The sequence below is a fragment of the Scomber scombrus genome, chromosome 17 (genome assembly GCF_963691925.1).
Source record: "Scomber scombrus chromosome 17, fScoSco1.1, whole genome shotgun sequence".
Lineage (NCBI taxonomy): Eukaryota > Metazoa > Chordata > Actinopteri > Scombriformes > Scombridae > Scomber > Scomber scombrus.
The window spans coordinates 12,621,002-12,647,812 of record NC_084986.1 but is presented as its reverse complement, the minus strand read 5'-3'; the positions used below and the strand labels follow the sequence as shown (position 1 = coordinate 12,647,812).

The 26,811-nt window shown below is 40.4% G+C and overlaps 2 protein-coding genes across 2 annotated transcripts; both read left to right on the top strand.

Annotated features, from left to right (window-relative positions):
- The first annotated feature begins 8,143 nt into the window (after positions 1–8,143).
- On the top strand, positions 8,144–14,311 carry LOC133997200 (elongation of very long chain fatty acids protein 4-like). The gene is made up of 7 exons (XM_062436760.1): positions 8,144–8,228; positions 10,065–10,156; positions 10,954–11,141; positions 12,034–12,114; positions 13,116–13,287; positions 13,452–13,579; positions 14,030–14,311. The coding sequence occupies exons 2-7, from the start codon at positions 10,090–10,092 to the stop codon at positions 14,309–14,311; spliced, it is 918 nt and encodes a 305-aa protein (XP_062292744.1). The 5' UTR covers positions 8,144–8,228; positions 10,065–10,089.
- Positions 14,312–18,357: 4,046 nt separating this feature from the next.
- LOC133997747 (protein SOGA3-like) lies at positions 18,358–23,233 on the top strand. Its single transcript, XM_062437451.1, has 8 exons — positions 18,358–19,101; positions 19,736–19,960; positions 20,297–20,455; positions 20,546–20,614; positions 21,341–21,610; positions 21,689–22,066; positions 22,305–22,967; positions 23,123–23,233. Exons 1-8 carry the CDS (start codon positions 18,358–18,360, stop codon positions 23,231–23,233), a joined length of 2,619 nt encoding a protein of 872 aa, XP_062293435.1.
- The last annotated feature ends 3,578 nt before the right edge of the window (positions 23,234–26,811 follow it).

The following is a 26,811-nucleotide window of genomic DNA, read 5'->3' as shown; positions in this document are numbered from 1 at the left end:
GAACCAGCTGTAAATATAATTAGTGACCACATTGTGCTGGAAGAGCCTTATGTTGACTTCAGTTTTCCAGACCACAGTTGCAGACCCTTTCTGTTGGCTTCACATCAAACTTCTTGTAACACTAAAGCTGATCCAATAACTCTTGTTTTGTGTAGCAATACTTGTTTTTTATGGATTTACATTACACCATCCACTATGTACTATGACAAATTTTGCTCAACGCAGTCAAAATAAGTGGTGACGCTGAGTGCCAGTGAGGAAAAATCCTGGGAATCAGATTTCCTATAGTTATGCCAAGTCAGTGAACAAAGTGTATCTGCTTCCAGCTAACTGAAGTCTAGGGAGAAAATTATTTTCCCTTAAAAATATTATCATAATCTTACAAACATAGACAACAATACTGTTCACATCAAGACAGCACATTCCTTATTAAGAGTGAGAGCTCATAAACTGGGTAATGAGGAGCTTGTAACTGTGTTTTTCACAGTATGTAAAGGCATTGTTAGAGTAATGTAGGTGGTTGAATTATAAGTGTATTTTTACAAGTGGAGTTTGATGATAGAGGTCGAATGGCTGGTTATTGGGTTCCTTTCACTGCTTTGTTTGCGGTGTAAATAAATGTGCTGCGAACTAAGTTGCTGACATCATCAGAATGTTCCAAAGAATAGATTATAAATTCATGATAATAAGCAGTTACAGATGATAGTTTGAGAACTACTGCTCTTGAAAATCAATCTTTTTAGTATTGTTGCCTTCCCATTGGCAAAATAACCGGAATGTCCAGCCCCAGCAGTTATTTTACCAGTGATTTTACAAGCCCCATTTTCATTAAAGGGAAACTTCAAGATATTTCAACCTGGACCATATTTTCCCATCTTTTCATGTCTAAGTGACTAATGGGGACCCATCTTTTTGTGTCCTGTCTGTTTGTTATTATGTCTCACCAAGTCTCACTCGATCTGATCAAGGAGTATCTGCCCAATTATGTCCTGCAGTTAAGAGTTTGATGTACAAGTAAGATTGTAAGGCGTGTTCAGTTGTCAGGAACTGCTCAAAGATTTACACTCAGTTACTCAGTAGCATAAATGTTTTGCACTGTCTTTATTTATCTACTATTTAATGACTTTAATTACCAAACAGAAATCAGAGTGGTACATCCTGGTCTGATCTACTAGTTACAGTAATAAGGGTGTGCCACAGGGATTCACTCTGGGTCCTGTCCTGTTCATATGTATTTAAATAATATAGGTTCTTCTGTGCATGAATCTCAATTACATCTTCTCTTTTTTATACTATTGTTGATTCTGTCCAGTTATCCATGAGAAATTACTTGACTGATTTTGAATTAAGAGGATAACATGTGTGACTCAAATGGGAATTTAAATTTATCATAAAAAAACAGGTTAAATTGCAATCATATTGTGTTTTCTTGTCAGAATCAGAAGCAACTTTTTCTCTAAGTTGTAAGGAGAGCATTGTTGAAGCATTCACTTCTGCCTACGCTCCTAAACCCTTGGACTGAGTTAACCAGTCTGCTTGTAAGTGAATTACTGGAGATAATTATAATACTCACCATTTTACTGTAAATTAAATGGTTGGTTGGTCTTCTGAATGATAATGATTACTACTATTTATTTATCTGCAATACCCACCAGAAAATTGTCAACTTATATCTCATGTTTACTTCTCTGGAAATCTGGCTCATATTAACTTGCTGCAATGATTAGCTGATGGTTCAGGAGCCATATACCGGAAATGATTTACTAAAATTATCTGCAAGGCTACTTAAAGCTGGAGAGTGTAGGACTTTTGTCTATCCCTTCTGGCAGGGAGAGTAATTACAAAAACACTGACAATACGTGTTTATGTCATAGACTCCCCTGTAACCTACTCTGTCCCTAATGTTGTGGCTGTAAAACTGTGGATAAGTTGTTTTGAGCTGATGCACACAACCCGTGCAAAATTATTCAATTCACTATCAGAATGTGTTCCACTCTGTCATAATATTGGAAAGCCTTGAAGAGTTGAACAATTGAAATATTTTATCCTAATTCAAGTTACCCAGAAGTTAGGCGGCTTGGCTGGCAGAAATCTCTGGTGGGCAAACTCTACCCATAAAGTATGCACAGTATGTACTGTATCCATCTGGCCAGTGCAGGGATATTGCCACCAACACAACCTGGCAGTGATTGGTTTAATCAGCACTGTGTAAACTTGTTTGGCAAGGCCTTGAATGTAACGAACACATTAATATGTTTGTTAAGTGTATTTTCTGTTTCTGTCTGTTCTTGTACAACATCATATTTATATTTCAGTCTAACTATGAACAGGGTGTTGCTGCATATTCATCAAACCTACCCCGAACAAATAAAGGTGAAACAAGATGTGTATGTGCATGTACGTGTGAATGGACATGTGACATGGGGAACACATATAATTAACACATAAGAGAAATTGTTGCTGAAAGATGATGAAGACTGAAAATGTATAAGAGTTGACAGAAGGGAAACATAACACAGTGAATGGATGAAAAAATGAATAAATAGAAACTGTAGAATGACTGGAATAAGAGGTTTTGGCAAAAAGGGGAGATGGAAAAATGAATAAGCATGGCCAGAAGGAAGGAAGGAAAGAAAGAAAGAAAGAAAGAAAGAAAGAAAGAAAGAAAGAAAGAAAGAAAGAAAGAAAGAAAGAAAGAAAGAAAGAAAGAAATAAAAGAATAACGGAATAACGGAAAAATTGGTGTTGCTTCATCAGTCCTTTGCATGCGGGTGAAAATGGTCAAATGAGGACAAGACACTGTGTGTGTGCACATGTATAGAACATATGTGTGGAGTTCAAGTCCTGTTTTTATGGGGAACAGTAAAAAAAACAAGAAAAAACAGTTATCCTCAAAATGGCACAAGCTGTGACCCTAATGCCACAACTAGTGAGTCACTAAAGAGAGAGGAATCAGCTACTGCATGAAGCCAGATAAATCTAATTCTGATGCATATGTTTCTTAAATGAAAACCATATGAAAGACTCTAATGGAACAGAATCGATCCAGGTTACACAGAAACTGTTAAACAGAATGACACATGGCAATTAGGTGCAATTTGAGAAATTGTAGTTAGGACAGGAGGAGTAATTAAAGGAGCATCAGTTCAGTTGTTTATGGGAAATGATATAATACATAGTGTTTAACCCGACTTAAAATGCCACAGTTATGCATTTCGCAGACAGCTACAAACTAACAGAGATTTGTCGGTCATCACACATTGGTGCACACATGCAGACATACCTGAAGGACATACACACAGAGAAACCATTGAGAAAAGTAAGTATATACACACTTGAAGAGCCACATCTCTAAGCCTGTAATTTCCTGGCCGCACATGCTGAAACAGAGGTGGGACTTCAGAATACATCTTGACTAAGTTATAGTCTTTTTCCTATCTGTGCTTTTCCTGTCACGCATAATAAAAAATCGTAAAAATGTCTTCCAGTAATTGTACTGATGACAGTAATTTGTTGATGTGTCTTCCAATGATCTTTGACTTTTTTTGTTAGAAAATGTGCAAATACAGATACTTCACGTTGCAAAATTTTGACTTCCCACCCTTTTTTCCAGTTACAGGAGCCCCGTGTGAAAGAAACTACCCCCTTAGTAGGAGAAAGTTTGGTAAAAGTGGTATTTCCCAAAAGGCTTTTTTAAAGCAGTACTCTGCTCCAGAGGTATGTGGAAAATGGTGCGTCCCAGGTGGTTGGCTGTGAATGTGCCCTTCAGAAGGAAATTTCCCTCACAGAGATTTGGTGGTTTATGCACAGTATGTTCCTGCATAAATCATAGACTAATATATCTCTGATGGATGTTCTGGGGGCTAAATGGAGATGGCTGCATTCTGGCAGTGGCTGAGTTGGAAACTGTGAAATATTTACCCTTCTCAAAAAGGCGCCGCCAGATGTAAAATGACATATGAATGCCATAAGGAGCGATAAAAGGCATGTAAGATTAACAGCTGCTAACTTTATAAGCCGTGAAAACACTGTATGCAGGTCAAAGTTGAAATGAAGTTACATAACTAACACAATTATGGTACAAAAAAATATGACAGGATGAATGAATGAAACAGAAAAGAAAGGAAAAAAAGCCAGAGAACGAAAACAGGAAGGGTGAAAACAGGAAGTTCAGTCAATAACACATGACACCTAAACTCTAGTATTCTAGTATATAGCTACTATGACACACACAAACACATGAGAGCACATAAAATACATGCAGTCCAAAATCTTTTAATGGTAATATAAAAAACATGCCTCCCTAAAGACAATGCTAAATGCCTGTGAAGCCCTTATTTACCTGTGAAAATTAAAAATTGGAAACATAATTTTAAAAACTACTCTGGTAATCTCTTTAATGATGGCAAAATGTATTACTAGACTATATTTGGCTTGTTATTGGTTGATGATCCTATTGTACAAGATGGGGTAAAATTCAAATCCAAAAATACTTTGTGCTTATCTTTTTGACTCTCTTCTCACTCTGTAGTTTTGCATATGTCCTAGATTGTCTTAGCTGTATTTGACCATCTTTTTAACTATTGTTCTTTTTTCAGATTTCAGCTTTTTCAAGTTTCTTTCTGGCAAATTCGATGACACATTACACATTGATCACCAAGTGGGATACAAGTTGATTTATACATACATACTGTATGAGCTCAGATGAAATGTTATGACTTCACTTCATACAACTAAGTTAATAACATGGCTGATATCTTTACTTTTCAATTATTTGATTTGTATAATAAGCACACTAATCATACACTGGCTCTGTATGCAGCTAATCCAAAATGTACCCTAATATTTAAAAACACCATGAAGCTGAACAACCACAACTCAATGGGATTTACTTTCCAGATGTGAATGTCAAATGAGCCAGTCAGTGCTCTATTCAAGGCTGTTCTAATATTAAGTGTTTTCATATAGCCCACAATGTGCAACCAGCGCAGCCCTCCAGGTTATACTGATGTGGTTGGTGGAACTACAGACAAGTAGTCATGATATTTCTCATTACAGGACGGCCGACTTGCCTCCTTCGCATTTTTCATTTGCCACATTCTCAATATGCCAAACTAAATTGCTACAAGGGACATACAGATATGAGTGTGTATGTGTGTGTGTGTGTGTGTGTGTGTGTCTGTACAAGGGAATTACTGTAAGACCATAGTGTACAGTCAGCCGGGTGAATCTGACAAAAACTACAGGTTAGTTAAGTTTTATCTCACTCACAAATATTCACATTAAGCAGGCCATTACACCTCCTCAGAGGGCATTAGGTCCTTGATCAGCTCTACAAATTCCAACCTGCTCCACCTAAAGGACAGGACAGTGATATCAACAGCAGTTATTAGCTGCAGTTACAGGCATGTAATGTCACACTTGACATGTGTGTCAAAGAAAATAATGGCTAGAAATGAGTCAAAGAAAATAATGGCTACAACAATATTTACACATCTGAGACTTGCAGGCAATGCACATAAAGGCTGCAGCTGGCCTGTAGATGGAAAATACCTGTATCTTTACATCTGCAGGGCTAGGTTGGATGTCCAGACTTTTACAATTCATCAATTTCCCCTTATTTCTTGAATAACAATAGGTACTTTGTCAACATAATTCAATAAACAAGACCTATTTTGTTTGAATGTTCTGCACCAACAAGCTCTTTCTCATTCATCCTCAGGCAAACGATACTGCAGATGTTTTCTGAGCCTTAGCAAATATCTGCAAGTATCATAATTATAGCACAATTGCATTCATGAAATGAACCATCAAGGCAAATGTGTGTGTGTGTGTGTGTGTGTGTGTGTGTGTGTGTGTGTGTGTGTGTGTGTGTGTGTGTGTGTGTGTGTGTGTGTGTGTGTGTGTGTGTGTGTGTGTGTGTGTGTGTGTGTGTGTCTGTGTGTGTGATACAGTAGATTACGGTGGTAATGTATGCCATGTACAAATTTCTACATTATTTGTGTCAATATATAGACTGTATATGAACTGTATAAGCTGTTTCTGAGTTGCTAAATAACTAACAGTGTTTAACTACACTAAAGTGAAATGGACTGGAATGGGTGAATTCAAAATGAGTCACAGATCACATTGTTTTTGTTTATGTTACCAACCCAGTGTGATCTGAAACATAGTGATGTTTTAATTATTTGTGTCAAGTACACACAGAAGAATGCTGACTGTTTTGGATCTCAGCCTAAGATTTGAGGGAAAAAATAAGAAACATGTATTCCACTGAATCACCAGCACATGTAGGAATCAATTTCTTCCACACCCATAAACACACACATGCACACACAATACAACTAAACACACTCCTTTCCTGTGCTGTTTTGGATACAAGCAGCTCTTGGGTCTTTGGACCAGATTAGCAAAGTCCAGCTGGATTTGCCACCATAGCTCATGGAAAAGCAAAGCAACAGAGCAAAACCATGAATAACACTAGTAAAGGATAAAGCAATTGAGTCTTTTTGATGAACCAGGTGCTCCAAGGTGGGACAATCCACCCTGTGCTTATTCCTGCGTGCAAACGAACCCTAGATGTGAATGAGGCACTCGATATCATGCTATCAGCTCAACTAATCTTGACTCAGGTGTTTGCCGTTTCTCTTGTGATGTACAGTGTTTGCAAAGTGACTGTACATGTTGTTGTGAATTTAATAGCAGGATGTTGTGGTAGACTGAAGCACAAAAAAGGAACCCAATTGTTGACTTACTCTGACAGAATAAATTAGGCTTCCCTTAAGGAAACCACATCTCTTCTGTTGAGCAAAGGAGTTGTTGGCTGCAGGTCATTTCAGATCAAACGCTGCCTTTTTTAAATAAGAGGTGGATAATGTAACAAAGGCAAGCACTTCTACACCATCCTGGGGCAAACTGGAAGTAGCACATCTGCAAACTGAGTGTGAACCACCTTTTGCAGGCTGTTTTATCAATGAACTCGAGTTGAGGCAGATGATCAAGTTAGACCTCCTTTTTTTGAATGTCTCAGCAGAATTAAAAAAGAAATGCACATTTGATGTGCTGGTTTAAGAATGAAATCAAAGATAGTTTAACAGCACCATCTAGTGGTTCAAACCAGGCAAGGAGTTTAGACAACCTTTTATAGAGTGTAGAATCATGCTCTTAGTCCATAAAAAAACATGTATGTAGTTTAATAATGAGTTAGTTTTCTACTTAAGTGGTTCATTAGTTATTCATTTAGTTTAGATACAGGCAGTAAAGTGGCTAATTGTCTTAGACACACAAAGCCATCACGTGCACGCACACGCACGCACACACACACACACACACACACACACACACACACACACACACACAAATATATATCTATCTGTCTGTCTGTCTGTCTGTCTGTCTATCTATCTATCATCACTTGCCTAACCCTAACAATTACCCTTACCTTAACCTAACCCTAACCACTGACCTAAAAATCATTTTTTTGACCACTCTGGTCTCCAATTGGACAAGCCGCCCTCAATTAACTGGTTCTAGGTCTAAAAGTTGTCCCTAAAAGTAGACACCACACACACATGTTTGTATCTTAGTTAGGACATTTATTGACATAATGCGTTCCCTTGCGCCTTACTCTAAATTTAACCATCACAACTAGGCCTAACCCTAACCCTAAACTGAATCTAAACCCATTTCGGACCTTCACCTTAAAACTAAACCTGAAGCTTCAAACAGCCCGTTAAAGGTGTGACGGGTCAAAATGTGCCCTGACTTTCTTAAAAAGTCAAATTAATTCTCACAACGATAGCCATACTATTACAAACTAACATACACACACACACACACACACACACACACACACACACACACACACACACACACACACACACACACACACACACACACACCACACACGCGCACACACGCACGCACAAACACGAGACACGAGAGCGAATGCCCGCATGCGCAATGCCATCTGGCTCCTCGGCGTCCAGGAGATTGCGAGAAGATGATGCGACTGAGCAGAGCGAATGCATAATTGGCCTATCTTAGTCATAGCTTTTCACTTGCCTTGTCTAGTTTCTTGCCAAATTGCTGTTTAATGTCGAAGTGTAAGCGGAGTGCTGTAGAAACTGATTAGGAGCAACGGCAGGAGCAGAGAGCAGCCGTCATTGAAAGGAGTGGGCGCATCAAATTGCACCGGATGTCATTACACGCTCTTAAATATCGAGGACGTGAGTAACTGCGTCTTTGTGTGTCTTTTTGTGTTGTAGTAATTTATTTATTTACATGCGAAACGCCTTTTTCTGCATTGAATTTTAAAAGCTTGCTCACTTCCAAGTTGTGAGCCTTTTTTTCAGGGGTTAATTTGGAATCCGTGCCGGAGAAGAGTCCTACCCTTTGTCCCCGACAAATCAGTTCCTAAGTGGGACGAGGGAAACACTTTTCATGCCATTAGTTAGGAGTCTAATGTCTTCATCTCTAAGTTCCTCTCAGCCACCCACCTGTTACAGTGAGCCTGGGCAAAACTCCTATTTTATTTAGAGTGGAATCCTTATACTAAAACAGAATTGTAATTTTATTGGCTGTGGATTTTTTTTTGTTTTAATTTAATTAAGCAGCATGTGAGTAAGATAATGTGAGATATTGTATATTCTGTACCACAGAATTGTTATTGGAATATGACACCACTGCTGTTATTTATCACATTTTCCCTGTGAACAAGGCTTATTTTAGTGTGCCACAGCACAGGCAGGCAGATAACCATCAAACGGGCTTGTGGGTCGTTGGGCATTTGTACTTACATCTAAGCTCGTTGATCAATTGAATTTAAGCCTCTTGAGCGGTCCGAGCGAAACCTGCTGACACATGCGCCCCAGTCTTTTTGTGTGCGCACAAACCCGGTTAACCCGCTCTATCTCATTTCCCAGCGCGGCCCACTACAACTAAACTGTGGGTGTGTTTTTATATAAAGCCCTGCGGGAAAAAAAGCTTCCTTTCTGCAGAATATCTAGTCTTCACTCCTATCTGCAATATTGCACTGAAAATACTCCACATTTTACTATCAGTAGACACTCATTGGTGGAGAGTAGTTACTGTATAGATAAATAACTTATTTAGAGGGCAGCTGATCTGACGCATCGGATTAATTATAGATTAATGAAAGCACACCTGCTGTCAGATGGATAAGAGCTGATTGTTATGCAACACTTCTTAATAAGAGTCAATTGAATGCAGCATGTCGCTCTTGATTTGCTACTTCTTGGAGAACTGCATTTTTTCATTATTTTAGTATTTTAATTAGGGTTCAATAGATGTACAAAAATTTCATAGAAAAAGTATATTTTAAGTTAAGCAGGTTAATAAATGAATTATTAAACATATTTGTCTACCTATCTATCTATCTATCTATCTATCTATCTATCTATCTATCTATCTATCTATCCTCTTCTTAATTTAAGTTCTGCACATTATGGTTTGTATGCACTGCACACCTACCAGAGAAAAGATACGGATGGAGAGAAAAGAGTGTCAGGAACAGAGAAAGAGCAATTGCAAAACCCAATATCATCTAGCCTATTTCCTACAATTACCTCAAACTGCTGTGACTGATCAGCAATCATAAGAATCAATGGAAATGCATTAGCATGTCGTGGAGCTAATGTTACCATACTGTCTCGGTAGGGGAAAGTGAGGAGAGGCCTATTGTGTTCTTTTTGGATGTTTACAGCAATGGTGGAAAGGCTGTAATGGCAGAAAAATTTGATCCATGCATTTATTATGAACTGAATAACATAATTAGCAGGTAACACATTGAGAAGCCTGTTTTATATGTATAGGGTGCAACATTTTCACTCTTGGGTGCGGTTTAAACTTCTATAGATGCACATCATGATTGCAAACAAGAGTATTTCTAGAAAGTCACACATACTGTGAGCACAAAATGATTCCACAGTGGTCCTCCTCATGCTTCTAGTTACACTGATAGGATACGTTAGGCCTGTAATTTAATATGGGTGGCTCTCAGTGACTCTGACTTTCTTGCTTCTCTCTCCCTCTCCCTGCTACAGTATAAACAAGACCAAAGGCAGAGCCATGGAGGTTGTAACACATCTGGTGAATGACAGTGTAGAATTTTACAAATGGAGCCTTACTATAGCAGGTAAGCTGGGATTTTGGATCAATTTCTAAACCACAAAAGAGTTGTGCTGCTGCTACAGTAGATAATATCGCATCACTGGCAGCTGAGTATTTTTTTTAACTGTAGTTTAATAATGTAGTTTTTTATCATCATGTGATATTATAATCAATAAAAATAATAATGGAATATATGTTACTCACAAGCTAAAATGTTGAAAAACTGGAAAGTAACAATGCCACTTGATTAGTCTTTTTAATGTCATTGCAACAGTAAAGATCAGGAGTTTCATACTAATTTTGACCATATTGTTTAAACCATCTTTTTGAAATTGCCTTTGTGATACAAACAGTATTGCATTGGAAAATGGCATGAGAACATATGTATGGGTCAAAGCTGAACCAGGAAAGACAACAGCTAGTTTGTGTGATACATTATGTTTGAACCATTACTTGGTTTAGATAATATGGTCAAAATTGGAGCTAAAACCTGATTTGTTGCTTATATAGTGATATATTGTATACTGTCCCTTTGTTTATGTAGTGAGTAAATTGTCATCATTACCCACGAAAATATAGCCATAAAAAGCAACAAGGTAAAAAAAAAAAAAGGCAAAAGAATGTTGTTAGAGCTAACAATTTTCCTTGTACTTAACCTTTTTGCCCAAATGCTACAATATGTTAAAATCTTTAGTTGTCTGTGTAAGGGTTGGTTAACTTAATAAACCTATTATACTCCACCCATTGCACATGTTTTGTACAGTATGTGGCTGTGTCATTAGCAAGCTCTCCCACCACTGACTTGAACCTATTTTCCTGCAGACAAGAGGGTGGAGAGCTGGCCAATGATGTCATCTGCCTTGCCCACTCTGGCCATCAGCTGCCTGTACCTGCTCTTCCTGTGGGCAGGGCCTAGATACATGCAGGACCGCCAGCCATTTACACTCAGGAAGACCCTCATAGTCTACAATTTCAGCATGGTGGTCCTCAACTTTTACATCGCCAAAGAGGTCAGTGCCAATGTAGACTCAACCCTGGAAAGACACAGAGATGACTTTGTGTATCATTGGACAGCAATGTGTGCAACTTGCAGAAATGGCCACATAGACTTATAGTTTTTTCAGGGCTATAAAGGGGTGATTTGGCAATAAAACCATAAGATTCTACTAAAGTCTCCTAACACTAGTGTTACCAAATTTTGATGAATACATTATGATGGAGAATCTTAAAACAGATTGCAGGTCTAATAGTTTATGTACAGGCTTCACATAACATGAACATTAAGGTAACAACACGCCAAGTACTTTCCCTTCACTTCAATTTATGTTGTAGCAGAGTAAAATAATACTAAAGTATTTAATGCCCTACAAGTCTGAAGAGGTCACATTCAGTCCTCTGCAATTCCAGCTGTTTTTCTGCTTTTGGCATGTTGCATGTTTGCAGCAAGACTCACAGAATGCACTTGTTTTTTCAGAAGGGACAATAAGCAGCCTGTAGAGAAAATTAGAGTGAATGACATCACTTACTTACAATTTAGCCTCTCTAATATGACATTTAAGTGATGGAACAGTAAGTTCAGAGAGTGGCTTATGCATCTGATTAATTATTTTAAAACAGATAAATGTAGAAACCGAAACACAGACTTTAATAAAGGAGCATGCAGCAGATTATACAAAGCAGAAGATGGATTCCAGTAATGATCTTTTATCCTGGAGTGCACGGGAAATTCAGGGGAAAAAAAGATATTTTACCTGAAATACATTTTGTTTAGTCCTGCTGTCTTGTCAGTGTTGCCAGGATCCTGTATTGTTTGCACCTTACTTGTTTGAACCTTTGCTATAGCTTTTTTCAACTATTTTCCTGCCAGTCTCCCTCTGACTATGGTTTGTTTCTTACCACCAGCTCCTAATAGCCTCTAGAGCAGCCGGGTACAGCTACCTCTGTCAGCCTGTCAACTACTCGAATGATGTCAACGAAGTCAGGGTGAGTTTCCTGCAACACATAAACACTTTTGCAACACACATGCACGTAGACAGATACACACACCTCCGTGCATGCTTACTAAATGCCTCTTGAAAAAAGTAGCATTCATTTAATGTCTCAATCATCACTAACTGCATATCAAGTAGTGGATTTTATCCAGGTCTACCATGTGGAAGGATGCTGTAATTCTAATGTTGGCATCAAGAACACTATTGTTCTATTTTTGTCGCATGTGTATTTCAGTGCATTAAGTGTTGTGTAAAGTTAGAGGACGGAAGAAATAGAGAGAGGATTGAGAGATAAAAGTTTATATCTCTAGTGATTTCAGGACAAAGAGGGTGTGGCCTGCTCTCAGAGGCTGGAGTAATTGCTCTCGCCACCCTTAAACTCCGCCCCCCCTCATGTCCACCTACTTGCTCTTTCATGATGGCATTAGTAAGGGATAAGAGATGCCAGAGCACCATGGCTTAGAGAGCAACCGTGTGTACTATGCATTTGTCCATGTGTGCAACAGACGGGGAAGAATGAGGTAGATAGGAAAATGCACAGGGAGGGATAGGTGATGTGCTTTCTTTCCAAATCCCTCCACTTAATTTTATGGTTAAAGTCTGAATTTCAGCTCTGGGATCAATAAAGTGTCATTCTATCCTTACTTAATGTAGAAGACATCTGCACAATAGAGTACAAATGAATTGTGGCTTTCAGGCAAGGCATTTGCTTCATTTAGTCACATACTCACTATAAATGGGGACTGTATATAATACAATTACTCTGAAAAAATATGATATAAACATTTGTTACTATCTTTGTACTCTAAATGCTGAGTATACTATGATCCATCATCCATCTATATTATGGTATTATTTAACTGTATGTATTGAGTTTGTAATAATCAAATATAATAATCATGCCAAAGATGCTCTCACTCACAGTGGTGTCGGTGCCTACGCACCATAGCAGTGAAGCAGTATAATTGACTCCGCCTCATTTCATGTCTTCAGATAGCGTCTGCTCTTTGGTGGTACTACATTTCCAAAGGAGTGGAATTCCTGGATACAGTCTTTTTCATCCTGAGGAAGAAATTCAACCAGGTCAGCTTCCTCCATGTCTACCACCACTGCACCATGTTCATCCTCTGGTGGATTGGCATCAAGTGGGTCCCCGGTGGACAATGTGAGTAAAAGGCTGGGAGGGTAAAGGGGCGCTCAGAGGATGTGTTGACATAATGCAATACTGCTGTATGCAATTCATCACATTGATCTTCTCACTTAAGATTTTAAAAGCACTGACCTTTATTGGTGGTATGACCGAAATGTGCCCATGTTATCTATCCGCAGCTTTTTTTGGTGCAACCATCAACTCTTCCATCCACGTCCTCATGTATGGTTACTATGGCCTGGCCGCCTTGGGACCTCATATGCAGAAGTACCTCTGGTGGAAGAAATACCTCACCATTATTCAGATGGTGGGAATCACTTCATGGTTTAATTTTTGAATAATTCTTGAAAAATTGCAAAGAAGTTGTAATGAAAAGTTTTATTTTCCAGCAGACGTTTAAGTTAGCAGATATATGGAAGTCCATAGAATGACACTTTTTTCAGCACAGACGCTACTTGTTATGACATAATCTTGCTTTCATTGCCAGTAAACTGGTCTATGAGACATCTGAGACACCAGAAAAGAGGAGATGAAATACTATTCTTTCATGGCATTAAAGTCTGTCCAATCCAATGTTCTATTTAAGATCTGTTATCCTATTCATTTGTTACTGATTGTCATATTGACGTAATAGATCTGTGTACGTAGGGAATAATGTGTTTGTGTTTAGATCATTTTGCTCCTTTTTTACTATGTTTCAGATTTGCTTTTTCTTTTAATCATATAACTGTGTGCATGAATTTTATGTGTTCAACAGATCCAGTTCCACGTGACCATCGGCCACGCTGGCCACTCCCTCTACACAGGCTGCCAGTTTCCCTGCTGGATGCAGTGGGCTCTGATTGGCTACGCTGTCACCTTCATCATCCTATTCGCCAACTTCTACTACCACGCTTACCGAGGCAAGCCTTACTCCTCAAGTAAGGGAGGCAAGCCCATCACAAACGGCACCACAATGGTAACTAACGGTCACAGCAAAGTGGAGGAAGTGGAGGATAACGGAAAGAGGCAAAAGAAAGGAAGAGCGAAAAGGGAGTAAAGAGGGCGAGGGGCTTGCTTGGTGATAAATGGAGAGAAAACAGTTATTTTAAGGGCCAGAGAAGGAGGGAGGGGACGGAAAGAATAAAGAGAAGTTCAAACCAGACAACCATCCCTGCAAAGAATTGCAGTGTGTGTTTGTGTCTGTAATGGGTTCTGGTTTTGACAGGAAGAGGGTTGTTTGTTGTCTCTATTACAGTTTTTTATCGAAAAAATCCAAATGTTGATGATGTAGGCTCTGTGCTGTTCTGTCCAACTGTTTTGGACCATAATACGACCAAAATGTTAGGGGCCTACAAACTGCTCAGCATCCACTAACTTATCAACCAAAATTCACCTCCAATTTTTTTACACTGGATTTCAGTATTGTTTTATTTTGAGAGCTTAAATAGTCTTTAATATTCTAATTTATTTTAGTGCTTTAAAATATTTTAATGAATTTAACTATTACAACAAAAGAACATGAAAAGGTTTATACCAAAGGCTTTTTGGAGATTTGTTTTGTTTACGAATACATAGTTGAAAGAAGTTTAGAAAAATGAAAAAAACGCGTTACAAAGTTCTCATATCTGCCATCTACTGTATTTGACTACTCAGATTACAAAGGCTCTTTATTCATCTACACCATCTACCACTCAAACTTATCATGGACTTAACATGTCTTTGCTGTCTCACTGATGTATCTGTGCTGCATTTACAAAATCAACTACTATTTCATTTGTGTTTATTGTGAATTCAAAACTTGGTTTTAAACACTCGGGGTGGGTGGGGACAGTAGGTCCTTTTAGTATTTATGCAAATGTGTGGGTATCTTTGTTACATTACATATTTTTTTGTGGGTCCTCATGATTTATTTCTTTTTGCTGTGCAATGTAGCCGAGGTGTAAGAATAAGAGATTGAAATTCAGCTCAATATTGTCTCACTGCCACGTAGGACTGAAGGGAAATTCATCCTGAAAAGAGCTTTTTTTTAAGGAAACAAACGATAATTTCATTGTCTTATTAATGAAATCGACACAGCTTGTTGCTGCACATATAACTGAAATAAAGACAGTGTCAGCACCCATAAGCTTATGTGTGTGTGTCTGGTTTGTGTATGGATCCATAGGATGAGTACATGTTCAAGATGTCATCCATCAGGAACTTAATCTCATACTGAAGCCTCCCTATCCCTCACCTTCCTGTTTCCTCTCTAGACTCATTCCCCTACTTCCTTCATCTGTCTTTTCCATCCCAGGATCTGCAGGATGGAAAGGGCTCTTTAAGTGTGTGTGAGTAAGGCAGAGGTAGGCTGTGTGTCTTTGGCCTGTCCAGACAGATCTGCCCTAATCTTTTGGGGGTAAATTGGCTTTAGCTCCAAAAGAGCTTACTTCAACGTCACTCCATGAGGTACCCAGGAAAGCAGGTCACTAGAAGAGAAGCCTTTACTAATCTGCCATCAGGTCTCCACTGTAACTCTCAAACTGTATGGATTAGTTAACATTTGGCTTTAGAAAGGAGAGGAGGAAAAAAAGATGTTCACTGTGTGTATAATATAAGTAAACTGATGACTTTTTATGAGATAAACTCAAGTGATACTGGTGCAGTGCAACCTAATACCCTGACTGATTCCAGGACTTTACCCCATTCCTCATCCACTTTTATTTCACACACTTGCCATCCATTTCTTAATTAGCTTGTGAAAAACATACCATTAACCCATTGCTCTTATTCCACATCGTGGATTCACTAAGCATCCATTAAATTATTCATCTACTATCCTTTTCCTGTTTTCCAAGTGCAGATATCATCAGGCCAGATAGCAAATGCTTTTAGCGTATTCTACATTTTCTCCTCCTCCACATCTTCCTGTCTCTATCCTATTGTACATGCACTACTTTACTCTCCACCTTATCCTGGTGCCCCACCACCTGTCTCTTTGCACCCGTGCCATCAGGGTGGAGTTGTAAAGAGGTCTAAGGGTGTAGATGTGAATGGTACATTGGATGAGATGAGTGTGAGGAGGTGTATTTGTCCTCCTTGGGGACACAGAGGGATCTAAGCCAAGGTACTAAGAGGATTGCTGAAGGGCTTCAGCTTTTCTACCAAAGGCATTTAGCGCAGGTCACTATAACCTGCAATCCTGCTGCCACAGGAATACATACACATACCTGTATGTATACAAGTACTGTGGATTTTGGGCAAAGCCATTTGTGTCAGAATAATTAATAAATGGCTGCACTTTGATGCCAAACTTTAAATAAACACTTCCATATGCAACACTCCATGGAAACAATTTGTGCAAAAATCAAACTGATAGTTCTCAAATTCATTACTCTTAACCTGTCATTGATAATGTTGCACAAATGTACAGGCCTGTAATCTCGCGGTATACTGACGATTTACTCGCCCTGTCTTCTTAAAGGGCCAGTCTGTTGGAGGGTGAAGGGTCAGTTTGCAGGGGTTAAGCCTTGCAAACCCGACCTGTCACTCACTCATCTCATTAGCAATTATATGACTAAGGAGCTCATTCTAGCCTAAGAGAGTGGAAACAGTCAGCGTTTTACACCCCGTCTGTGTGGGACAGATTGCTTTCAGAGCTTGTGCTGAGTTATGTGTAGACAGCGCCCTCTGCTGCTGAGCCTGCATTTAGCCATTACATTCCTGGGTCAGATGCAGATTAGGTAAAGGGCAATATAGTGCAGTTTTTTTTGTTGTTGTTTTTTTAAAACTGGGTGAAACATACTGTATGTGCATGCATGAATTATATATTAAAGTCTGGATCAAGAACTGTGCAAGCATACAACTGACCCAGGGCCTCAGACCCTCACAGGGCTATAAGGCTCCAGGTTCACTATGTGGCAAATGTTTTCTGGTGGTCTCATTAGTTGTAGATGTGTTAAGTAATACGGTATTTCCCACTAAATCACAATATAACTTCAGATGATAAGGGCCTTAAGGTGACACCTGCACTATTACACAATGCATTATACAATATGTACATCATTTTAAGGCTCAAATTAAAAGCTAGTATTAATTCAGTTTAGGTTGAGCCTGCAAGGTGCATATTCCTAAATATATCTACAACATATTAATTACAAACTATTTTTGGAGGGTAACAGCCCTGCAAACACTAAAAGCATCGTCATTTCTAATGTTATTGAGTATTTATTGTCAATACATGAAATGCAATTTTAAGAGGTTACTTTAAAAACGAATTTTTCTTACATGCAGTTTAAACTATTAGTTTACCTTTTGACACCTGCTTTGGCAGTTAATTATGCTAATTCCGATTAAGCAATCTTTAATTTTAATTTAAGTAAAGTGGGATCTTATAATACAATACTTATTGTGTATGGACCTAGATGAAGTTCCGGGGGGCAGCAAAAGGGGAATAATTTAATTTCACTATACAGTAATTCCATCCATAAGGAGGCTAACATAATATCATCTTTAGCAACAAATCTTATCAGATGGGGGGCTCCGGGACAAGACTTTATCAAACCGGGGTCCGTGGTTTAGTTTGAGTCAGTTTAGGGGTTCTTGGTGTAAAACAGTTTGAGGGCTGTCACTGTTACAGGGTGAAACGACCATGTGGAAGGGGGGTTGCTTCCTGATTTGACGTACATGATCACGTCATATGGCCCGTGCCCCTGCAGTGCCTGGTGGTGCCCTCAGCGCCTCCCAGCAGCACTCTGCGGTAAGGATTAATATATAATGTGGACCTCTTTGTGAAAAGGCATTTTGTTTAACTTTTGAAGAAAAAAAAAGTAAGGTCTTTGGGATCAGTAGGCTAAAGTCTGTCTGTAATGATATCTTACAAATAAGTAATCCTTTACCTCCCTCGTAAAGTTGGGTCAGGATGAGAAGGTGAGCACTTTAAAGAATTTGAGAAGAGCGGCATCTTGTGGATTTCCATCCTGGATCAAGTTAAAACTTTCTAATTTTCTCAGTGTTGCAAAATAGTTGGAACTATGGCTAAGTAGTGTAATTAAATGAGTGTTGTCCCCTCTTGTCCAGGATGAAACACTGTAAATATGTTTGGAGTTCATGTCAGTGTAGCAGAGAATGAAGCCTGCCACGAGTGGCGCTGCAGCTCCTCCATCACCATCGTCATCGGCTGCAGACAATAGCGCAGGGAGGAGGCAGCACCGGGCTCCCTCGCCGGCCAGAGCCCAGGAAGGGGCAACTAAGCGAGCTCCCAGACACCCGGCCAGGTCCAAGTCTCCACTCTCTGCAGGAAGGAGTAAAAGCATCGGGGTGAAGGAGAGGTCCGCTGACGGAAGGGAGAGGGAGCCCGAGAGCCACGCCGGTGCAGCTGTTCACCCGGATGGTGCTGAAGCTGATCTCGTCAGACCAAACAGGGCGGATGCTGTTGGAAGAGATCTGATAGATTCAGCGCCGTCCCTTCGCTCCACTCTACGTCTGCCCTGCATCCAAGGTGACTCCAACCAGCGTAAAATCTCGTCTGCCTTTTCGGTGAAAGAGAAAGGGAGGAAACCTGGAGAGGGAGGCAGCCGCAGGGAGAGAAGCGACCCGTCTGCGGGATGCACATCGGGCCTCGGGTTGGGTTTGTGGAGAGGAGGATGCTTACAAGCTGAACTGATCCACTTCCATCTGCAGAAGAGACTGAAGAGAAGCGGGGCGAAGATGCAAACCAAAGCAGACGGCAACGGTGGAGGAGAGGAGGCCGCTCACGGAGAGCCGGAGTCGGCTGCAGAGGCTACAGAGGCGGGGTCCGTGACACAGCAGCAGGACCAGGCCTTCGAAGACGAGATGGAGAGACTGCTGGATGAAAACGAAGATCTCAAGGTTTGCCACTTTGCCACATATTCGTTTTTATATGGACTGCTAGTGCTCCATCATCAGCTTTAACTATGTGGAGATGAAAATACAACCTCACCAGTCGACATTTGGGTTGTTGTTTTTTTTATCAGATGAATCAAAATGGTCCCTTCACCAAGTAAACATGGCCAAGTAAACATGAATTGATTTGTGTATTGGGCATCCTCCAAGAATTCTTCACCAAGAACATAAACCTGAGACCTAAAGGGAAATTATACTGGCTACAAATGACTAATTGCCTATTGATCATAATAATATTGATCTGCTATGATCAATAATATCATTTGTTCAGAGGGACAATCAAGGGAGTCAGCAGCTTGGATTTGCATCAGATGCATGTGCCATGTTGGTAGCTGCAGTAAACATTTAAGAAAGAAATGTTGTCTTAATGGCATGTTAAATAATTTTAAATTCACATCACATAAAATCGTTTGCTTGCCTGAAGTAGGCTGTATTTGGCTCATGTCCAAAACATCCATTACTCCATATATGGAGTCAAAAGTCAAATTCTATACCCCAAAAGATTACAGATTATTCACTTATGGTTATAATTTTAACCGAAATATTGTTATTGTGACACTTACAATAATCTGTCCACCAGTGTGAGATTGAAGAGATGAGGACCGAGATGGATGAGATGCGAGACACGTTCTACGAAGAAGACACTTGTCAGCTGCAGGAAATGAGGCGTGAGCTAGAGAGAGCCAACAAGAACTGCCGAATCCTGCAGTATCGCCTGAGAAAGGCTGAGAGGAAGAGGCTGCGCTACGCCCAGACCGGAGAGATCGATGAGGAGCTGCTCAGGAGTCTGGAGCAGGACCTGAAGGTACAGATGGGAGGGGGAGGTGTCTGTCTGGGTGCAGTTTGCAGGATATCGGGATTACTCTGCCAAAAGGATGTTGTAGTTAATGTGTAATGAATGTATGTTAAGCACCACAGTTGATGCCACAAATGAAAGAATTCCATCCAAAATATCAGATATATGCTATCTTTTACAAGATCGTAAAACTTTATAAAAGTTGTAAATAAAACGTGGGAATTTCCAAAATTGGTGTTTAAGGTTTTCATTTGACAATAAATATTATAAAGTTTTATCATTGTATGAACTAAACTAAGTTTCACGAGTGTAGTTTTCAATTAAATCACAAAACAACCACTGCAGGTAGCGAAGGATGTCTCTGTGAGGCTGCACCACGAGCTGGAGAAGGTAGAGGAGAAACGCTCCAAGACAGAGGACGAGAATGAAAAGCTGAGACAGAAACTTATAGAGGTGGAAGTGACCAAACAAGCTCTGCAAAATGAACTAGACAAAGCCAAAGAGGTAAGCACACACATATCACTATCATACACACCTGCTGGGAGCGTGGTGGTCACACATTTGATCATTATATAATTCACTGTCCTCCAATAGTCTCAAAAGAGAAGAGGAAGCAAGGACATCCAAAAGACAGACAAGAAAGCAGCACAGACTCCTAATGAGGTGAGATGTACACCGTATCCTGACTGTTTAACTGTATATATTCATTGTTTCATTTTTCCTTTTCATTTTCTTTTTTTCCTTTCTTTTTTTTTCTTTGCCTGATATTGTTTTGTGTTTCATTGTGTTGGTGTAAATGTTTCTCAACACCATTGTACTCCTCCTCAATGGTCTTCGAGGTAAAATAAAGGTTAATAATAACGTAATTACAAATACTGTAATCACTGCCTATCATTCTTTTTTTTTCTTGCCTTGCATTAACAGTTGCACTACCACAAAGAAACAGAAAGAATCATCAGGAAGTATTTCCCATAGTGTGTGATCTCAGCATTGAATAATGATCTTTTTCCTTTATTCAATCATTCATTCCAGCATCAATACAGTTCATTAAAAACATAGATTCTGCAGGTTTGTGTTTCCAAATCAAACACTGCTTTTTCCTCACGTAACACGCCAAAGCAAATGTTCCAATCATTTGATAAGAGAAAGAAATCTGGGTTTGCAGAGCTTCAGCAGTTACTTAAGACTTATTGTCAAATATCCTCTTGGTCCAATGAAAGATGTTTTGGCTTAGAAAGACTGTGGCATAAATCTTCTCTGCACGTTAATCTTATGTTCTTCCATCTTTACATCTGATTGCCAACCTTCTTAACTGTAGGATTAAGTTTGAACCGTTTCTACTTGCATGTGCGGTACAGTACAGTCTGTCTTCTCTCCTCTCTGCTTCAGGAGGACAATGAGGACCTTAAGTGCCAGTTAGCTTTCATCAAAGAGGAAGCCGTACTTATGAGGAAGAAGACGGCCAAGATTGACAAAGAGAAGGACCGTCTGGAGCAAGAGCTGCAGAAGTACCGCTCCTTCTATGGCGAGCTGGACAGCACCCATCCTAAAGGAGAGGCTGGGGGGCCACCCACCACCCGCGAGTCAGAACTGAAGCTGCGGCTCCGTCTGGTGGAGGAAGAGGCCAACATCTTGGGGAGGAAAATTGTTGAGTTGGAGGTAAGAGCAGACAATTCAACGTGGAGTTATTGAGTGGAAGTTATGAGATTAGCGAACGGGTTCCCCTCTTTCCCACAGGTGGAGAACCGAGGCCTGAGGGCTGAGCTTGACGACCTACGTGGTGAAGGAGAGGGGGCGGGAGGCTCTGGGTCTGGAGCTATGGGCGGGCCGGGAGCAGGGCGAGGCCTTGGAGATGATCTTACGGAGCTCAGGCAGCAGCTGCAGCTGGTGGAAGATGAGGCAGAGCTCCTGAGGAGGAACCTAGCTGACGCTGAGGAACAGAACCAGAGGGTGACTGGAGAGCTGAACAAGTTACGGTTTAAAGCTGGCACACATGAGGGAGGTGCCAGGCATGGAGGAGGAGGAGGTGGTGCAGGGATAGATGGAGCAAAAGCAGAGGCGCTGCAGGAGGAACTGAAGACAGCAAGGCTACAGATTAATGACCTAAGTGGCAAGGTATGAAGGGTTGATTGGCTATAATGACTCTAATTTGATAATTTTATTATGAACTGATAAAATATTTGTTTCTGTACTTTTTGCTGTAGTCACCACATAAGTATTTTGTTAGGGCCCATATAAAAGTATTTTTCTAATAATGTCTTTTTTTGTAGAAATTTGATCACGGTTAGAAAACAAACTAAAAGTCTACAGCTATGCTCTACCACACTACTACCACCTCTGTTTTTCCCTACAGGTCATGCAGCTGCAGTACGAGAACCGTGTGCTCCTCTCCAACATGCAGCGCTATGACCTGGCCTCCCACCTTTCTCTGCGACCCAGTCCGAGAGACAGCGACGCAGAGAGTGACGCTGGCGGTGCAACAAGTGGTCGGCGTGAGAGCGACGAGGACTCCACCTCCTCCCGCTTGCTCCCGCCACACCGCAAACGTGAGGGTCCTGTAGGCGGAGAAAGTGACTCAGATGAGGTCAGAAACAATAACGGCAGCAGCCGGTGCCTGACACCTACTAGGGGCCTCTACACCCCCACTGGTCCTGAGGGTGCCGCCTCTTCTGCATTGGCCCGCTTGCTGCCTGGTGGGCGGTGCAGCTTGCGCGACAGGCAGCACATGATTGACATACGTGTTGAAGCGGAGAGGCTCGTTCGGACCATCGACCGGCTCATTGCAGACACGGCCACCATCATCTCAGAGGCAAGGGTCTTCGTTACCAACGGGGACCTAATGTTCGGGCTAGGAGGGGAGGAGGTTGGAGAGGAGGATGGGGGCAGGATCAGGGAACATGAGCTGCTATATCGCATTAACGCCCAGATGAAAGCCTTCCGAAAAGAACTGCAGGCCTTCATAGACAAACTTGAAGTGCCGCGGCCAGAGGACAGAGAAGCAGAGGAGCCGCTGTCGGTGAGAGAGTCTAAATGTACAGTACACAGTATGAGTAAAGTTGGATTATGGCACATGAAATATCTCAAACTGGTCAATGATGATTCTGTTTCTTCCTTTTTCTCACTTAAACAACCTCTTGTTCCTCATTGTCACTTCACTCTTCCTCCACCCAGATGTTTCAGCCCATCATCCTTCTCATCCTCATACTTGTGTTGTTCTCATCCCTCTCTTATGCCACCATCTTTAAACTAGTCTTTCTTTTTACCCTTTTTTTTGTTCTGTGATGTACGCTTCCCTTAATTTATATCACCCCTTTTTTTTTTTTTTTTGTGTGATTTGATTTTTTTGTTTGTTTTGATCACCCGCATCATTTGTTGCCAAGGTTACCCAAAGAACAGGAAAAGGTCAGCACTTGCCAAGGCCACTGTCACATTTAAGGATGTGTGGCTAGGTTCAACACTGGAGTCTACATTATCCATAACACCTTACTGTCCACATGAGTCCCTGAAGAAGGTGAGTTACAGCACAGGGCTATGAAGATGATTATCCTATGCAAAAAACAAATAGGTGCTTAGGCTTGTTGATGTAACCTGTTATTATTCTTACTGTATCTGATATTGCCCCAGCTCCTAAAAAGTGTCTGTTGTCCCCGTCACAGATCAACCGCATCTTGTGGTATTTTTCAGTCCAGTTTGTCAAAGGAATGGTTAGACCTTTATGGAAATACCCTTACTTGCTTTCCGGCTGAGCCAGAGCCAGGAGAGACATGAGCTGACTAGACTAGTTTAGCTCAGTTTAGCATAAAGACTGTAAACAGGGGGAAACTGGGTCAGTTCCTATTGCTCTTTGTGATGACTATGAGATGTTTGAGAAAGCTAGTATGTGGACCTTTGAGTTGGTATTATGTGGTCACACACATACTGTAGAAATAGATCAATACAATCAATGAAAAAATTAATCAGACGTGAACAAGACAGACCACAGTGTGAACATAGACTTACATGAACTGGAGGTCATAGGTTTAACATTGCTCCTTTATGTCCTGGTTTAACCTCAATACTAAATATATTTTCTTCTAACGTTTTACGACAGCAGTCACCTCTTCTTTGTTTTTCAGAATGACACTTGATGTATCATCCTGCTGTTGCTGCCTTAAGGTAAAGTAAGGATAAAGTTTGTTTTTGTCCCTCTCCTTAACTCCTGAATGGCTGTGCTTGTCATGTATTAGGAAACACAACAGGTGGAGGAATGACTGTGTTGATCCAGGGGCTTCAAACTGGAAGGAATTCTGATGATCATGTTGAGTGCCAAATGTCAGATCTTGTCCGGGTGCCCCAAAATTCCCATGAGGGTACCTGATTAGAGGCAGCCATTAGTAATTGATGGTGTGGCAGATTGAACAGTAGCAACTGTCTTCAGATGTCACTGCAGCAGGATGAGTCAAGAACACAGTCACAGGTTACACCAGGATGTAGTCTGAGATTTTTCTCATTTGCACAGTTTGCAACATAAAATATCTGACACCTATGTTGATTGTACTCAGTAATATTTGTTGAATTTGCACCAAAAAAAAACCCAAAAAACGTATGTTAAATCAAATTACAAAGCTAAGACTATGTTAAATTTACCACTGAAAGATTGTAAAGAATGACTTAAAATATTGCAAAACATGCCAGGCATCCACCTGGCAGTCTTTTTGTCTTGACTATCATTAATAAAGATATTATTGACCGTGACACATTATTACTCACTGTGTCACCCACACCCATTTGGCATCCCTTGGAAAAAACGATTTGCAACAGGGGTTGGTCACAAGACAAAATCTGCCCAAGCATCCTAAAGCGGAGTAGCAACAGAGAAGCCCATTGGCCAAGAGGTTGCTGCAGCTGAAATAGCAATGTAAACACTTTCCCTCTCTCCGTGAGCCCCAATAATTATAGCCAGGATGCTGGTGACGACAGTTGTCCCATGGAGACTTCAAATGCTGGAATAAATTTGACATTATGATATTTGATCCCGGCTCCGATGGCGTGCTCACGTAAACACAGGGGGACGGTATAAAGGCTGGGTACCCCGGCTGGAACAAAAAGTTGTTTACCCTTTTGCCAACGCTTAATCTCGACACTGAGGCATGACTATCGGAGAGAGTGCACTTTAAATCCAGTCCGCGGGGTTTTACGTAACACAGCGGTGGAAAACCGAGGGGGCAAGCACCGGAGAGAGGGACTTGACAATTTGGCGACGAGGGGAGTGGATCCATTGGAGAGCGCAGAGCGCACAGGAACTAGACCAGGCTGAGGATTTACTGGAGGGTAGTGAGCATTTTTAACTTAAAATAAGGTAAGGACATTTGATAATTATCGAGGCAGCTGTAATGTGAATTTATTTATTAAATTTAAATTCATAGTATAAAGGCTCAACATATTACTACAGTTAAGAGCATGAATGGCAAACATGAAGTTGCCTGCTTTTACTGTTTTGTTAAGCTTTTTGGTAATTTAGTTAATTAAAAAAAATCTTTATTTTACTTTAATCTCACTTATTAATTGACTTCTTTATTTATTTGGGGTCATGTTTAGGATGTAATTTTTTTTGGTTTTCTTTCTGTCTGACGCATCCACTCTCCTGGCTCCCATGACACAGGCCATGCAGCCAGTTTACTATGCATAGTTACAAGATTATTAATACTCTACTCTTACATCACAGGTGGGGGGGAAGTGGCTGGTACATTCGGGCACTTTCGACCAGTATACTTGTCATATTCAATGATGGCAACAACAACAAAAAGCCTGGTCAACAATTATTAGCAGTAGTTTGGCAAATAGTGCTCCTATTTGGACTAGTTATCCATTAAAACTAGTTTTAGATTACATTTGCCAGGCAGAGATACATCTCAGTGACAGTTTTGAATGTATTATATATCATACAGCAAAAGTTTGAAGAGGACATTTCATTGTCGACCCATGTATCGACAAAGCCTTAATTTTGAATCTTTCAAATGTTTAAAGCCTTGTGCAGCCGTTTAAGACAAGTTTAGTAACTCCACATCTAAACCCTAAATATTCTCCACAAGAATTGCACATAATTAGTCTCTTTTACTCTAAGTCATCAGCTATTAGGTTTCTCAGTTTTATAGCCAAGATAAAGCAGTAAATGGCCTTTAAGTTTAGGTGATTAACGATATAAGGGTCACAGAACAGAGGCCATGTGTGTACCACTGGGTTAGGTTCCAAGAAAATGGCCACCCCAGTGTATGCTTGAGATTTTCTTCTTGCCATGTAGCGAGGTGCGCAAGAGGCAGGCTGGAGGTCAAAGTGACCAAGAGTCTAAACACTGATGCTGTCATGAAACACTCTTGTCCACACGTGCTGCATAGGTAGACTTACATGCCTGCGAATTTTGGACAAGAATGCAAAAGGAGAGGGCTGTAAATATCTGACCTTTGTAAGGGCAGAAAGTGTCCAACATAAGTCTTTGAAGCAATCACATTCTACTTTGTCTTAGTCATTGCCATTGATTCATTCTATTGCCTTTATTGAAGAACAGGCTGACCAGCATTGCGAAAGTAGCAGAAATGTTTAAGAAAAAATGTGATTTCAAAACCATATTTGGGGTTAATGACATACAAAAAGAGAGGTGGAAAAAAGCTGAAAGCATGATTTATTTGGTAAAGTAAACCAATCATTAACAATCCTCTTTTTCCTCTCTCCCATGTATTTGTCTATATTGCGTTTCCAGGCCATTGAACCTTCCGTCCCTCGCCAGCAACCCTACTGTGACCTCTTGACAGGAAAGTGAAACAGGAGAAAGGGGAAATTGCCATTTATAAAAGCTTTGGTATTGAGTGGCCTGCGTCATGGCA